The sequence below is a fragment of the Phodopus roborovskii genome, unplaced genomic scaffold, assembly GCF_943737965.1.
Source record: "Phodopus roborovskii unplaced genomic scaffold, PHOROB, whole genome shotgun sequence".
Lineage (NCBI taxonomy): Eukaryota > Metazoa > Chordata > Mammalia > Rodentia > Cricetidae > Phodopus > Phodopus roborovskii.
Genome location: NW_026126645.1, coordinates 1,841,036 through 1,857,429, shown reverse-complemented (window position 1 = coordinate 1,857,429; position 16,394 = coordinate 1,841,036). Strand labels below are relative to the sequence as shown.

Genomic DNA, 16,394 nt, shown 5'->3' with positions numbered 1-16,394 from the left:
CTACCACCGAGTTACATTCCCAACATTAAAAACAAACAAACAAAACCAACAAAAACCACCTAGCTGGATGTGATGGTGCATCTCTATAGTCCCAGAATGAAGGCACAGATCGCTAAGAGTTTGAGGCTAGCCTGGTCTACATACAAGTTCTAGGCTAGCCAGAGCTACACGGTGATACCTTGTCTCAAAATTAATCAATGCATTAATTTTTGAAACAGTCTCATGTAGGCCAGACATGTAGTCAAGGATGACCTTGAGCTTCTGATCCTTCTGCTTCCAGCCCCTGGGTGAGAAGATCGCAAGCCACCATGCCTGGCGTACGTGGTGCTGGGGATCAAACCCAGGGCCTTATGCATCCTAGGAGGTCAATCTGCTACCTGAGCCATATCCTCAGCTCTAACATCTTATTTTGAAACAGGGTCTTAATATGTGGCCCAGGCTGGCCTTGAACTTGCTCTGGAGCCCAGATAGGCCGCAAACTTCTTACCCTCCTGCCTTTGCCTTCCCAGTAGCTGGGATTACAGATGGCACTGCCAAGTATGGCTCCTCAGTGAGTCTTGAAGGAGGCTCTCCTGTCCATGTCCCAGCTGAGGCTTGATGGAAACTGTATTTCTGCTCCTTTGCATTAGCCCCAAGGTTCCCTTACAGGCATCTCTACTCCTGGACCTTTCTCCAGTCTGTCTTTACCTCTGCCAATCTGACGATGCCTAAATCTTCCTGTGGTCTTCAGGGTCAATTTCCAATTCTGATGTGTATGACCTAAAGTCTTCCAATGTGCCTAAACTCCTGCCCTCTTACTCTTACATAAGTGACCTTCACTCTGGAGCGCCCCACCCCCACCCCAGGGTCCCTGGCCTTGGCCCTTGCTGAGGTCTCTGCCTGAAAACCCCAGCCCTACATCCTTCTTGGTCTAACTGATTCCAACTCAGGCTCCCTTATTCAGCCGTGACCCAGGGAGTGGCTCTGACTTCCCTCCCTGGAGCTCCCAGAATCCCTCTGATCCCTTCTGTCACCAATGCCCATTTCATGTTTAGCTTAAAATGTCTGGGACCTGGTCCAGATCTGGCAGGAAGTAGGTGTCAAGAAGTGGTTAGTAAGTTACTGAGTAGCAGCCAACCATCTCAAGGTGGAAACCAGTGCCAAGTCACTGAGGCCATCTGCCCTGGCCTGGGCCATCACACGTGAAAGGGCAAGGAGACCGTCCACCCTGCATCTGCTGACGCTACTGTGAGCATCCTGCATCTGCTGACGCTACTGTGGGAGACTGACCCAGAATCTGCTGAACTTCTGCCCCTTCATTGGCCTACCTTATATCTACACTCCTGTGTCTAAAAGACCTAATACCATCTAAACACGTCAGTCACCATTTGATAGTGACATTTGTTGCTATAGAGACTTTCCCTGTATGTCTTTATTTGTTCACGAGGATATAACTTTCTTGGTATTAATTAATACAATTGACTTCTGCCAAATGCAGCGGCAGGGAGGGCAGAGGGGCAGAAACTCACCCTGAGGTGGGTACCAGAGGTGACGTCTGGGGTGACAGGCTTCCATTCCTCAGAGCCTTTCTCCTGGAAGCTGACACGGTAGCCTGTGACCGGCCCAGCTCCTATGTACAGTGGGGGCTCCCACTGCAGCATCAGGGAGGTGGCCCGCACCTCAGACACCCTCACATCATATGGGGGGCCTGTAGGGGATGAAATATGGGCAGACATGTGGGGTTGTTCAACCAGCCCACAGCTAGCCATCCGTCCATCCACCCTGCAGTCTTTTTCTAGCCAGACAGGTGGGCAGCGAGCTGTGCAGGTCAGTGTGTAAAAACTGTGGGCAGTCAGTGTGCAGGCTGGGTAGTTTGTCAGTCATCACTAAGTCTGGAAGTGCCTCCTTTGGGCACAGCAAGACCTAACCAGCCTTGGACCTGAAGCTTGGCTAATTGTTTCAAATAAGCTCAACATCACCTCCTTCCAGAACCCTCCCTGACCTTCCCCACCCTCATCTGAGACTTTTGCCTCTTCCATGTCAAGGATGGAGGGTGTACTGGTTATGACCTCCAGAGCCAGACTGCTAGGGTCTTGTCCCAGGTCTACCCTTTCCAGTGCTGGGGACTTGGAGTTATTTAACCTCAGTGTCTCTGTCTCTTCGCCTCTAAAGTGAGGCAACAACAGTTCTTCTTATATGGAGCTGTGGAGAGCAACAGGGAGGTCATTCATAGGAAGCACCCACACAGTAAATACCCAGTTGACATTAGCTGCTTGTAATTGCATCCTAGCTTGTAATGCCCAGGGCATCCTACATGCTAGCAAGTGTCCCATCCCTGAGCTATTGCCAGTGTCCGGGGAAGGTTTTATGTGAAACACAGAACTGAGACATGCAGGGAGATCTGCTAGAGACTGTTCCTTCCTGGGAGAGCTAAGAGGCTCATTGGTGAGCCAGTAAGGTTGCAGGAGCAGAGTTCAGGGTGTCTGATGGTCCCTGTTTGTCTAGGACTGGGTTTGGGGGTGGTGGATTGAAAGTCCTGGGTGAGCTTGGCTGTCCTAACAGTGTGGCCTTGGGGTTAATGAAAAGCCTGTAACCAGAAAGATATCAGAAGATGTCAAGGTGGGTGACAGTTTAGCTGGGACTGGGTGGGGATTGGTTAGGGATTCTCTCAGGCAGGCTTAGGACAGTCTGTGTCAGAGTATATGAGGGGTTTTCAACCTGTGGGTCGTGACCCCTTTGGAGGGGGCGTGGAATGGCCCTTTTCACAGGGGTCACATTTCAGATATACTGCATAATTAGGTATTTACATTATAATTCATAACAGTAGCAAAATTACAGTTATGAAAAAAACAATGAAAATAATTTTATGGTTGGTGGTCACCACGACATGAGGAACTGTATTGAAGGGTCGCAGCATCAGGAAGATCGAGAACCCCTGGTTTACAAGGTCAGCTTGTGCAGAATGTGGGATCTGGACCAACAGAGCCAGGCAGGATGCCCAGGGTGAGCGGTGCCATTTGTGTTGTTGGTATGAGGAGACGGTATGTGGACAAGTCGGGGTACTGGCCCTCAGCCTCTCACCTGGCTCAGGCATTGTCCACTCTTTGCACTCAAACAGGCCGCTGGGTGCAGACAGCTCCCCAATACCTGCCCAGTTCACTGCCCGGGCTCGGAACTCATAGAAATGGCCTTCGTGAAGGTTGGTGACCTGCAGGGGTGGAGAGTCAGACTGTGGAAGCTGAGGCTGGGCAGACAAGTAGGAGGCCTAGGGCAGAGGGACATCCAGAGCAGGAGACCTGTGAGGACTTCCAATATGGCTGTTCTAGGGGCTACTGGGTGGCAGAGTCTGGGGCACTCCAGGGCATTCCTGCCATGCTTTCTGCACCTCGCACAGCGTAGTGATGGAGGGTGCAGTCGCATTCCAGCCTCACCTTGCACACCCGGCTTGGGATTGGCTGATGGTTGATTGGGTGCCAGTCTGGCTCCTCTGAATCATGCTGGTCCAGGAAGTAGCCCAGGATCTTGCCACCTCCGCGTCGTTTGGGGGTTTTCCAGCCAATGACCATTTCGTTCTTTCCACAGGATAGGAGTGCAAAGTCATATGGGGCCGATGGGGTAGCTGTGGGAGGCACGGACTGAGGAGAGGGCTCCCTTGGGAGGCTGAATTGGGAAGTGGGGCTCCAGGGAGCTGATAAGCATGGAATCCTCCCTTAGCCCGCAGTGTCTGCTCCCTTCAAGGGTGTCTTGGAGTCTGGTCCCTGAGCCTGGGAGCTTTCCCGATTCCCAGGAATAAGTATTCACCATGGCCTCAGGCCACTGCCATTTCTTCCCTGAAGGAAAGAGTGAGCAAAAAGCTACCACCCAGGCCAGGCTTCCCTGAGGATTTCAGGCTGGACCTGGCCTGGACTCACCCAGAGCCTGCTTGACCCTGATGGGCTGTGTTGTAGCTGAACTCTCGCCAACTCCAGCCTCGCTGACCGACCTGATGCAAAATTCATACTCCTTCCCAGTCCTCAGCCCTGGAACCGTGAACCTGGGAGAGAAAAGTCCAGCCCTCAGGGGTGTCCAAACAGCTGACACCATCTGATTGCCTTATGGGATAAACGTCACCAGCGACAGAGGAGTAGTAGGTTCTACTCTTAATATTGCCACAGTCTCACAGTGATATATGAAGTGGCACATGGAGGATGCTGTCCTTAGGGTTGTAAGAATAGCTGTTCTTCTAGAATCCGTGACCCAGATGCAAAGATGAGGGGCTGGGGTACAGTGTGTACCAATGCAAAAATGGTGTATGATGGTGTGTATGTGTAACTTCTGCTCCGGGTGTATGTGCCTGGGTAGAGACAGAATCCCTACAGATATAACCCCCCCAAAACAAACAAAAAAACAAAAAAACCAGAGTCAGAGTCAGATATTGGGCAGAGCTTAGAGCGGTGCCCAGCCTGGGACGCCCTGGCCGGAGGCAGCGGCAGTTGAGATAGACTTACTTAGTGTCCAGGATGGGCTTGTTGTTCACTGTTTGCCACTCTGATGTCCCTGCTTCCCGGGAGTAGATGTAATAACCGAGGAGTTCTGTGTCACCCTCCACAGGCTCCCAGGTAAGGGAGACAGAGGTCTGCGTGTCTCTGAAAGCTTGAACTTGAGCTGGAGGAGGGAGAGTCGCTGAAAGACAGTGGTGCAGAGGACCTGGGTTATGGGTCTAATAGGTGGGAGAGGGGGGAGGAGCATGGGGGGATTTGGGAGGATTTCCATAGCAGTCAAGGCACTGGGTAGATTCCAGACCTGCTACAGGGCTTGTCCTACAAACAGCCTTGTTCCACATTCCAGCATCAAGACCTTCTACATTAATCTCAGTCCATATCTCCCTCCCTCCCTCCCTCCCTCCCTCCCTCCCTCCCTCCCTCCCTCCCTCCCTTCCTCCCTCCCTCCATCCTCTCCTTCTCTCCCTCCCAACCCTCCCTCCCCTCCCTCCTTCCCACCTTCTTCAATTTGATAGTTTTCCCCAGTCTTTAATTTTAATCTTAAAAACAAAACCAAAAAGCAACTAGATTTTCTTTTCTTGAAAATTCTGTACTGATTTTCATGGTTCCCAAAGATCAAGTTGCTTGAGTAGGGACTCCCATAATTTGCTAAATGGATGGACAGATGGTTGTTTGTATGTATATATGGAGGTATATAAGCATGTATGGGCAGTTGGATGAATGGATGGTGGGGTGTGTGTGTGTGTGTATGGGTAGATGTGGGTGTGTGTAGGCTAACAATTTGAATGCTTGGTCATCAGGGAGTGGAGCTGTTTTAAAGGATTTCAAGGATTAGGAGGTGCGGCCTTGTTGGAGGAAGTGTGTCACTGGGGATGGGCTTTGAGGTTTCAAAAGCCCATGCTAGACTCAGCCTCTCTCCATGTCTGCCTGTGTGCTGCCATGCTTCCCACCAATGTGATAACAGACCTTTGAAACTATAAGGAAGCCTCCAATTAAATGCTTTTAAAATAAGAGCTGCCTTGGTCATGGTGTCTCTTCACAGCAATAGAACAGTGACTATCACACACACACACACACACACACACACACACACACACACACACACACACAATTGAAGCAGGGCGTATCCAGGGATTTGAAGTGCTTTCTGGCTAAGACCTGCAGCCACCAGATCTTTCAAGAGATGATCTGGTGATGGCTGCTCCAAGGAGCCCTCAGATCTCCTCAGAGAGCAGAGAACCCCAGAATCCAGAGGCTTTGAAAGAACGGGGGCCTTGAGAAATTGGGATGGGATGGAGCTGCCAAGGGGGGACTCAGAAGGAGTCAAGAGTTGGGGGCACAGTCACCAGGGACCCCAGAATGGTAAGTGTGGCGAGTGAGAACACCAGCTCCGCCTGGAGAGCAGTTCTCACATGGGACTCTCTGCCTCTTGTGGAGGAAGCAGGGGTGGGGAGGTGGGGGTGGAGGGTGGGGGGACCTGCACAGGAAGTCCTTTCATTTAAGAGGCTCAGGACACCTTCAGAACTAAGGGACATTTTTTCTCACACTCACTCCTGTGCTAAACCCAGCTGAGTCTGTCATCTGTAAACCATTAATCTGGGGACAGCGCCCATCCCTCCCCAAGCCTGCTGCCCAGAGAGATGCAATTTCTGATAACTCAAAACTGTATGGGCTGCAGGTCACAGTTTTCAGCTGCAGTGTCTGGGAAGTGGGCAATGCTCATTGCTGAAGCCTGAGTTCCAATCCCAGGGTTGACAGTCTGGATAGCCTGCCTTTTCCCTCCATGGAGCAGCATCACTTGGTACCTGGCTTGCCCTTCAGGGCAATGGGCTCACTGGGTTCAGAGGGATCGCTCATGCCATACTGGTTCAAGGCTCGCACCCTGAAGACATACGATTTTCCTTTCTCCAAGTCCAGGAGGGCGAACCGCAGGGACTTGATGGGTGTTACTGAGTTGATGGCCTCCCAGGTTCCACTACCTATAATGGACTGGAGAGCAAAAGGGATTGGGGTTGGTTCAGTGGATGCTGGAGCCTGGATGTGGGCTGGGGTCTTCCCTTCAGGCTCTAAGAAGAGCAGCTGTCTACAGGCTGGACTGATGTCTGCAGAGCCCCTCACGGGAGGCATGGCCAGAACTAACTGTGAGATCCAGTGTGTCTCACACAGCGCTAATGACAGTAATACCTGCAGTTCCTTGGGTCCAGACTATTGGAACAATAGGCCCAGACCTGTGTTTTAGCCGCAAAGCCAGTTGACTCCACTTTCAAAACACATCTGGGGTCCGATTCTAACTTCCCACCACACCCTTGACCCAGGCAAGCTTTTCCTGACCCCTCCCGTTGACTTTAGTATTTTTTTTTTTACGTTTCTTCCCTTCCTACCCCCTTTCTCCTCTCTCTGCTTCCTTCCTCTTTACTTCTTGCTATCTTTTTGTTGTTGTTAAAATTTGTTATTTTATTATTTTGTGTGTGAGAGTACACAGAGGCCAGCAGGGTGCATCTAGTCCCTTGAAGGTGGAGTTGCAGGTGTTTGTGAAGAGCTGGGATCTGAACTCTGGTCTTCTGATGGAGCAGTCTGGACTAGTAACTGCCCCTTTTTGATTTGTTTGTTTTCGAGACAGGTTTTCTTTGTATGGTCCTGGCTGTCCTGAAACTTGCTTTGTAGACCAGGCTGGTCTTGAACTCACAAAAATCTGCCTGCTTCTGCCTCCCAAGTGCTGGGATTAAAGGTGTGTGCCACGATGCCTGGCCCCTCTTTTTGGTTTTTGAGATAGGGTTTCATGTAGTTCAGGCTCACCTAAAACTCATTCAAGGGTGGCCTTGAACTCCTGAATCCTCCCACCGGTATCTTCTCAGTGCTGAGATTACAGGCATGTACCACCATGCCTCGATCTGGTCTTTTCCTCAGTGCTTGTCAGTGGATCTTTATAGAACCGGACCCCTGTCTGTGCTGCTCTGGAGCCTGTACCGGGAATGTTCTGGAATATTCTTGGCTCCTTACTGCCTATTGGTCTTACTAAGAACTCACTTCCTGAGGAGGCCTCCAGTCATACCTAAGACTTCAAAAGTCTCCCCTGCTTTCTGTCTTATTCCTTATCAACTCCTACTAGACAACGGACTCTTGTTCTCATTTTTACAGCCTCCGCTTGTCTCTCAGGCCTCCCCACCACACCATATTCCAGGGCCAGGATTGGTTCCAGCCTATGGGAGAATGGATGACTAAGTCAATGAATTCCCAGGAAATCCCTACAAGGTGGATGTTAATTTCCACACCACGGAGGGAAGGAGGGTGTTGAGACTTTTTGGTAACATGTTTGAAATCACCCGTCACCCATCAAGCAAGATTTGGGCAGGGCACGTAAACTCGGGTATGGGTGATACCAGTTCAGCTCACTCTCTGCTGTATCAGGGACTCAGAAGGCAACCACTGCGCCTGAGCTTCTGGGAGGATGGAGGGTAGAGAGCCGTAGCGAGGATCTGCTGACCCTGCCTCCCTGGCTCTCCTTCTCCAAGGTCACATGGCCTTCAGGGCCTAGGACCCACCACAGGCATCAGTGGACACTACCATGCATTTCATGTGTGCCAGGCACCGTTCTCTGCACAGGTGACACACACCTCGGACCTGCAAGGTGTGTGTTACTTGTTATGTTGTTATGCATCGTTATGCATAATATGAACACTGTACCAGACTAGAAACTGAGGCACAGAAGGAGTAACACAAAAAACGTGCTCAATATCACACTGCTGCTACTGATTAGCAGAGGCAGCCTTTGAGCCCAGGAAGCCCTTACTCCAGAGCCCAAGAATCGGTTTCTCTTTTGTGTGTATGTTTGTGTGCTTGTGTGTGGTGTGTGCATGTGTCTGTGTGTAGGTCTGTGTGTGTGTGTGTGTGTGTGTGTGTGTGTGTGTGTGTGTGTAGGCCATATGTTGACAATGGAAGACTTCCTCAATTGTGTTCCTCCTTTTTTTTTTTTTTTTGTGAAACAGGGTTTCTCTGTGTAGCTTTGTAGACCAAGCTGGCCTCAAACTCACAGAGATCTACCTGCCTCTGCCTCCCGAGTGCTGGGATTAAAGGCGTGCACCACCACTGCCTGGCTCCTCCTTTTTTTTAGACAGTCTCTTACTGCACTTGGGACTCACTCAACTAGCTAGACTGACTGGCTAGCCAGCCCCAGGGACCCCACTGTCTCTGTTGCAGAATTGCAGGAGCCCACTGCCATGCCTGGCTTTCTATGTGAGTGCTGAGGATCCTAATGCAGTAAGTACTTCAGCTACCTTCCCAGCCCCACAAACTTTCAACATATAAGATCTCTTATGCCAGAGAAATAAGGCTGTTTATCCTTTAGGTGAGACGAGGGCCTCTTGGATAATCAGCAGTAATGAGTCCCCCCCCCCTGAACATTTTATTTATTTACTTATTTTTCATTTTTCGGGTTTTTTTGAGACAGGGTTTGGAGCCTGTCTTGGAACTCACTCTGTAGACCAGGCTGGCCTCTAACTCACAGAGATCCACCTGCCTCTGCCTTCCGAGTGCTGGGATCAAAGGTGTGTGCCACCACCACCTAGACATTTCTGGACATTTTAAATTTATGGATTCAGTTAAGTCATTATATCATCTACGAACTCAGACTCTGCCTTTAGGGAGGTGAGTGACCCACAGTTACTAGCTTTGGCTATTTGTGGTGTTCTCTCCTGTCTCCCAGGGCAGACTTTCCAACATAGGACGGAGGACACTGAACTGCAGTAAAGCTTAGGAAACTGGCTCCGACTCATACAGCAGAGTCTGAATTTGACAGGGTCCTATCAATGCTGTCCTCTGCTTGGGTAAGAAGAAGGCATCTTCTTCTGTAAGGACCACCCACCTTCCTTCCACATCCTTCTCCCCTGCCCAGTCTCTGTCCCTAGTGAGGACCTTTACCTAGTGTCCTATCTGGAGAATACAAGCCTCTCTTCCTGCCCAACATGGCCTAAGTACTTTGGCTTTCGCCACAAAAAGGCCACGTAGTCCATCCACCTGCCTCAGGGTGAGGTTTAACTTATGCCCTTCCAGACAGTAAATCCCCGTCTCTGAAGACCCTGAAGTTGTTCCCGGGGTTCTCCATATTCTGCCTCCATCCCAGGCCCCACAGCTGCTCGTGTCTTAGACTATTGTGGGGCTGTTTCTCAGTCCCATCCGTACCTTTTCCAGAGAGTAAGTCAGCGGGGCTCTACTGCGGGGACGAGGCTCCTCCCAGCTCAGAACCGCGTAGGCCTCTCTGATCTCACTGGCATGGACATTGGTTGGGGCTGAGGGAATGGTCACAGCATCTGGAATCCAGAGTCATCAAGAGAGAGATAAGTGTGTCCTCAAAGACCCTTAATCTCAGCCCTGCATTCCACAGAGGGTGCTAGGGGTATGGTGGGGGTGGGGGTGGGGCAGAAGATAGTCCCAGCTCACCCAGAGAATCCAGACAGAGCCAACACCACACCCTTGTCCTTTGAGGCCCCGCCCAGGGCTCCTCCTCATAAGTCATTTATTCCACAGAGGCATAGCCAGACAGACTACAGGGACCCCATGATTGGTTTCCTCTGAGCAGATTCTCCCACACTCTGAACACCATAGCTTCCCTGTTCTGCCAGCCATGAACACAAGTCCTGGAGCTGCCTAAGGGGCAGAGCTGGGTCAGTCATACATACCTTCAAAATCGTTCTTGCTGATGGTGATCTTGCTGCCCAGGTCAAAGGGAATCTCTAGGAGGCAGAATGGAGCACAGGGGATCGGGTCAGTGGTCAGCTAGTCACCTCAGGTCTGTATCAGGCCTGCCTGGTTCTGCTTGTCTTGGTGGTCCTGGCCATGCAGCTTCAGGAATGGACCTTCTGGGCCTGGCTTTCTTGGAGTCCAAAGTGGGCCCTGTTGCTCTTGGGGCAGGTGGAGACAGACACAAAAGCCATGTGCTTAGACCTCACGGAGTTGGGCAAACTCTAAGAGCTGAGAGAGCTGTGTCTCCAACACCCCCAGAGGTGGGGCTTGAGGACAGAGTGATCACCTCCCTCAGAATGAGGGCACCTGAGGCCAAGCTCTGCTCAGAGCTTGGACAGGTGTCTCTAGCCATGGGTCCGGTGCCTTCCACCAGACTAGCTATTTCTTCCCCCTCAGAGGAGGGGTTACTAAAGGCAGTCCTATGTCTCCTGCACAAGACTAGGGGTACTTAAGAATCAGACTATAAGCTCTCATCAAACTAGAGCTGGGCAGTGTCTTTTTTACTTTTTTCAAATCTCAGGCTAGGGCTTCCAAGAGGTTGGGCTGTGTGTCTCTGTGACTGTTGGTGTTAGATTGTCAACTTGACAGAATTTACAATCACCATGGAAACAAACATGCCTGTGAGGGAGTCAAATGAGGTGGAAAGGCACATCCTAAAAGTGTGTGTGTGTGTGTGTGTGTGTGTGTGTGTGTGTGTGTATGTGTGCGTGTGTGGCTCCATTTATTTTTTTATTTTATGTGGATTGGTGTTCTGTCTGCGTGTGTGTCTGTGCGAGGGTGTCAGGTCCCCTGAAACTGGAGTTACAGACAGTTGTGAGCTGCCATGTGGCACTGTTCTGTGGGCTGAGGTTCTGCACTTAGTAAAAAGAAGAGATTGAGATGGCCAGTGGTGGTGGCCTCTCTCTGCTTTCTGACCAGCTGCTTTGTGCTCCTGGGACCATGGCTCTCCTGCTGTGAGGGACTGAACCCTCAAACTGGGAGCCAGGGAAGCCCTTCCTTCCTCTACCTTATATTTACTAGGTGTTTTTGCCACAGCAGTGACAATGGGAACCAGGCCACCTCTTTCCCAGTGAGGCAGTCTATTCTGAGTGTCCTGACCGGTTCCCTCCAGTGTCCCCTCAGGGCCTCCATCCTCACCTGTCTTCCTCTGGAGTGCATCATGGTCACCCATGACAACTGCTTCCGAGGCTTTGGAAGGGAGGCTGCTGCCAGCCTTGTTGATGGCGCGCACTCGGAACCGATAGCTCTGCCCTTCAATGAGGCCTTGAATGGGGCACCGGCAGGTTCCCCCAGGGGCCCTATGGCAGGGCACCCATTCCTCCCAATCGCCCTGGCACCTGAGGAAATAGAGCCTGGCTTTCAGCCCTTCACAGCCTGAGCCCCTACAGGGGCTGTTTCCTGCACATAGGCCTTGTGCCTGTGCGCGGTCCCTCCTCCCACTTAGGAGCCTTGCTCCAGCCTGGGCCTGGAGGCCTTTCACCATCTACCACCATGATCAGAAGATCCAGTGCTTCTGCAGAGCTCGCTGTGCCCCCGACACCATGATGGGGCCTTCACCCCCATTCCTGCCTTGCCTTCCCTCTGTCCCTGAATACTTAGCTATATAACTGAGTTTTGGCACACACGGCAGTCACTGGCCCCTCTTCTCTTAGGTCGGGTTTTCTCCCTAGCTCCGGCTTCAGCGTTCACAGTACATGAAGGATGTAGAGAATTCTGTGTCTCCACCCACCCTTCCCCACTCTCAGTGTGTCCCTCTCTGGGGTCTGCTCTAGCCACCAAATTCACAGGTACTCAGGCTTCAAAGTACTTAACAGTTTTGTCCCAGAATTCTAGGCATCAGTGTGAAAGAGATTTGGAAAACTGGACACACTTGCACTGTCCCTAAACAGCCCCTTGCCCTGTTCTGAGAATCATGGACGGTCCCCCCTCCAAAGTTGTTTTCTACCCAAGGGGCTTTGCCACACCAGAATGTAACTCACAGCTCAATGGAGTAGCCAGTGATGGAGCCACCCCGGGTGTCGCTGGGTGGGGTCCAGGTAAGTGTCAGGCAGTCTCTATGCACATTCAGGCACTGGACATTTAGCGGGGAGCCTGGGGCTCCTGGTTTCTCGGCTGCAGCATCTGAACCCCAGGATGGGGAAAGAAAAGGGGTTCAGCCCCAGCCTGAGGCCTTTTGCCAGCTAGACCTCCCCCGCCCCTCATCCCTTCAGTCCTCCAGTTCTGACCTGGACGACCAGTCACTGGGCTCTAACTTGGTCCCCAATTAGACAGTGAAATGTGGGGGGGGAGGGGTGACATATCTTTTATTAGGTGTCGTTTTATACCAGGCACCTGAACAGTTAACACAATTAATCTGGGAACTCCACAGAAAGCCCTGTTTCGGAAGTGAGAAACTGAGTCTCACAGAGGGAAAATAACACATTCAAGGATACCCAGCTCACAGAGTGACCAAGCCAGGGGCTGAACATAGACAGGGTTAAGACACCAGAAGCAGAACTCAGTGACCAGACTCTCCCAACACTGTACAAAGCCCCCCCCTCCCCCGCGCCCCCGGTCCCCACCACATCTCCTATTGGAGACCGTGGAGACTTGGCTGTGCCTCTTAGGATCCACAGGATGATGCTACTGCAGGGACCTGAGGAGACCAACCCAACAACCTCATCTTACAGCAGAGGAACCCAGGCTACGAGCGTGCAGGGGCCTTGGATGAAGTCTCGCCTGCAGAGCTGTGGCCTCTGATTCCAACTGCCCCTCTTGACCACCACCCCTTACCTCTTATAAAGACATAAGCACTCTGCTCCTGGGGTCCAAAGGGGGAGGAAACTCGGACCGTGTAGAGCCCCTCATCCTCCTTGTAGGCACAGGACACCTTAATGGATGCCTGGCGGTCTGCGTAGAGTATCTGCCTGCGTGATGAAGACCTCAGTAGCTTGCCTGTGAAGGGGAAGATGGTCCAGTGTGAGCTCATGGGGGATCCTGGCCTCACCCGGGAGCTCAGAGAAGCTCCAGGCTCTGGAGACCCATGCAGGGGTGGGGAGGTGGGGATGGGGGTGTATGTGCTGGTCTGGCCTCCACAGGTTGAGGCTCGGGTTGGTGGTGGAGGTGGATTTTATTGAGGTTTTCCAGAAATTTGTCGCTGTGGACTCTGAGATCCCCTCCTCAAGGGGAGAGTAAAGGTGTAGGGAGATAATAAGCGGGTGAGGATCTAGAAGTTCTGTGAGAAAAAGAGACAAGCCTGCACGAAGCCTGCCAACTCAGCAGGATAAATTCCCATGTAGCCCATGTATCCGTCAGACTTCTGATCCTCCTGCCTCTGCCTCCTGAGTGCCAGGATGACTGACAGGCATATGCTTTCATGCCCTATTTGTTTATGTGGTCCTGGGGATAGAAGTCAGGGCTTTAGGCTTGAGAGGCAAGCACTCTATCTAAACGGCTACGACTTGCACTTTCATGTGGTAAGTGAGCTCAGTACAGGGCCAGGGTCTCACACGGTGAGGTGTGAGGTGTGAGGTGGGCAGAGAACTGCTCAAGGGGACAGAGGCCAGCAGAGAGACTCGGTGAGTAGGACCTTGAGTGGGGCTCTGGGAGTGGCCTTGCCCTGAGCTGCCTTGGAGAACATTCCTTTCTTGTCTCCACGGCCCCTCCCTCCTGTCAACACTCTATTTTGAATGATGGACAGGTTTGGGAAAACACACAGGTCTTGTTATTGCAGCTGTCCTTCAGAGCTCCTCCACCCCACCCCCAGCAGGTGCCACCTCCCTGGGCTCAGGGCAAGGGCATGGGGAGGGAGGCTGTATTCCTTGTCCTTAGGCTGCAGGCCTGGTCACAGTCAGGACCACAGGGCCAGCTGTCCTCTGTCTTCACAGAGTAGCCTGCTCTAGTCTTTCCCTGGGCCACACACACACACACACACACACACACACACACACACACACACACACACAAACACACACGTATGCATACATGTTCACACACTATCTTCAAAAAGCCTGGTGTGAGCTACACAGCCTGTCTGCCCCGGCCTTGTTCTCTGGTTCCTTTATCTTAGATACCATTGCCCACTCCAGGGTTGGAGGTAACACACGAAGCTGGTACCTAATCACAGCCAACTGGGTAGACCTCACTGGCTATATATAGTGGCTTTTCTGACACACAACTCCCTAAGCCCATGGTGTCTCTACCCACTCCTAGACCTGACTCTTGAGTCCAAAGTGGGCCTGTTGCTCTTGGGGCAGATAGAGACAGGCAGGAGTTGGGGCAAATCTGAGGGTGATTTCTAAGGGCTGGGAGAGCTATGCCCCTAACACCCCCAGAGACGGTGTTCTTGAGGGCAGACTGATCGCCTCCCTAAGATTGAGGGCATCTCAAGAAACAGCCATGATCCTCCCTGGACAGCTGTCTCTTAGGGATGGGTCTGGTGCCTTCCATCAGACTAGCTGTTTCTCTGCCTCAGAGCAGATATTCCTAAGGACAGGACTGAGCCTCCTCCATCAGACTAGGGATGCTTAAGGATAAGACTGTGGGCTTAGGGTGTGCCTGTGGGGATTATCCTGACTGAGGTGACAGGGGCAGCACCTTTCCCTGACTGTGTCCTGGACTGTCTAAGTAGAGAGGGCCCTGAGCAGCAACTAGCGTTCATCACTCACCCACTGCTCTCTGCTTTCCTGGCTTGGATGGGATGTGACCAGCCAACTGCTTCACTCTCCTGCTGTCTTGGCTTCTGGCCATGGTAGACTGAACCCTTGAACTGTGAGCTGAAATCAACCCTTTCTCTCTTAAGCTGCTATTGCCAGTGTGTTGTGGCAACAGGAAAAGACACAGACAACTCCTGACTCTGCTCGGCTGTGCCCATCACTCCTCTGGCACTGCCTGGGGGAGGGGCATGGCTGACTCCCATGGGGTGGGGGTTGTCCCTGGGATGGGAAGGGGGGGGGTGCTCTGCCTTAGAAAGCCATGGCCTCACCATCTCTGAACCACTGGATTCTCTGCTCAGCTTCTAACACATCGTCGGAGAACAAACAGGTCAGGGAGAAGGGCTCTTTCTCTCGGGCAAAGATTGGCTTCAACACTGATATAAACTCCACGCTGGGGCCGAACATAGATCCTGGGTGGGGACAGAAACATGAGATCAAGGTCTTTTGAGACACTGGCCTGTCCCAGGGCCTGAATGGGAGTAAGGACTCTTCTGGGCTGTCCCCATTCCTCTGGGTCAGGATTCACAGCTCTCAAAGTTTTATCAGCAGGGAAAGATGTCCTGGGGTGGGAGGAGGAAACCACCTAAGCCAGCATGTTAGTTGGGGATCTGTGCCTGTGACAGCCTTCGGGGATAGCCTTTGTGAGCCACAGTGAGTGTTCTGAGAAGACAATGGGGATTCCAGATACCCTGTCCTCATCCCCAGCCCACTTACGTTTAAAGATCTCTGAATCGAAGCCAGCGTCTTTCCCCAGGTAAGCTGTAAAAATAAGGCAAATGCAGCTGGAGAAGACTCAGACCTCACAATCCCATACATTTGGGGATGTGGTCTTGGGTGTGGGTGTGGGTGTGAGTTCTGACTTGTTAGTGACCCCTGCAGCACCTCTGGGGAAAAGCCACTTATGTGCCTGTGCCTCAGTTTCCTCATTAGTAAAATGGGAGCTATGGTTGCTCCCTGATGGTGTGGGTTATGGACACACTGGTTTCCATGAATAAAGCCCCCAGTCAGCGCTCTGCACAGAGTAGGTGCTTCATAAATGCTGGTTTTCCTCCTCTGCCCGGACTTGCTGACAGGATTACATTGTCATCAAAGGGGACAACCCTGGCCAGAGACTCTGGAGGTATCATCACTGGCAGAGACTGCAGGTTCAGAGTGAGATGGATGTGACCCCCAGAGACAGCTACGAGCAGCTGCCTTAGTCCTCACAGATGGAGAAACTGAGGCAGTGTCACCCAGCTAGCCCCAGCAGCCTGAGCCATGATGTGACTGTGGCCCCTGAGTGAGGTTCTGAAAGGGTAGGGGGAGGTTCCAGGGGGGGCACAGAGCTGGTGGGAGACTCAGTGTTAGACCTAGGCTCCTGCCTCCCAGCACAGGAACATGTGTAGGGACACCCCCTACCCATGTCACCATGGAGACGACACAGAGGGCAGCAGCAGTATCTGTGAGTTGGTGCCTCAGGCAGAGATCCTTGAATTGTTGGCCTTGATAGAGGGAGGGCAGA

At 52.1% G+C, this 16,394-nt stretch overlaps 1 protein-coding gene across 1 annotated transcript in view; it reads right to left on the bottom strand.

Moving 5' to 3' along the window:
* Myom3 (myomesin 3) overlaps positions 1–16,394 on the bottom strand; it is a 45,882-nt gene that overhangs the window by 17,253 nt on the left and 12,235 nt on the right. Inside the window, exons 8-20 of the mRNA XM_051173487.1 lie at positions 15,608–15,652; positions 15,163–15,303; positions 12,972–13,133; positions 12,179–12,320; positions 11,337–11,536; positions 10,136–10,189; positions 9,639–9,766; positions 6,266–6,449; positions 4,467–4,641; positions 3,891–4,012; positions 3,411–3,598; positions 3,061–3,187; positions 1,509–1,687 (exon numbers count right to left, since the gene is read on the bottom strand). Of these exons, the coding sequence (XP_051029444.1) occupies positions 1,509–1,687; positions 3,061–3,187; positions 3,411–3,598; positions 3,891–4,012; positions 4,467–4,641; positions 6,266–6,449; positions 9,639–9,766; positions 10,136–10,189; positions 11,337–11,536; positions 12,179–12,320; positions 12,972–13,133; positions 15,163–15,303; positions 15,608–15,652 (1,847 nt within the window). The remainder of the gene's footprint in view (positions 1–1,508; positions 1,688–3,060; positions 3,188–3,410; positions 3,599–3,890; positions 4,013–4,466; positions 4,642–6,265; positions 6,450–9,638; positions 9,767–10,135; positions 10,190–11,336; positions 11,537–12,178; positions 12,321–12,971; positions 13,134–15,162; positions 15,304–15,607; positions 15,653–16,394) is intronic.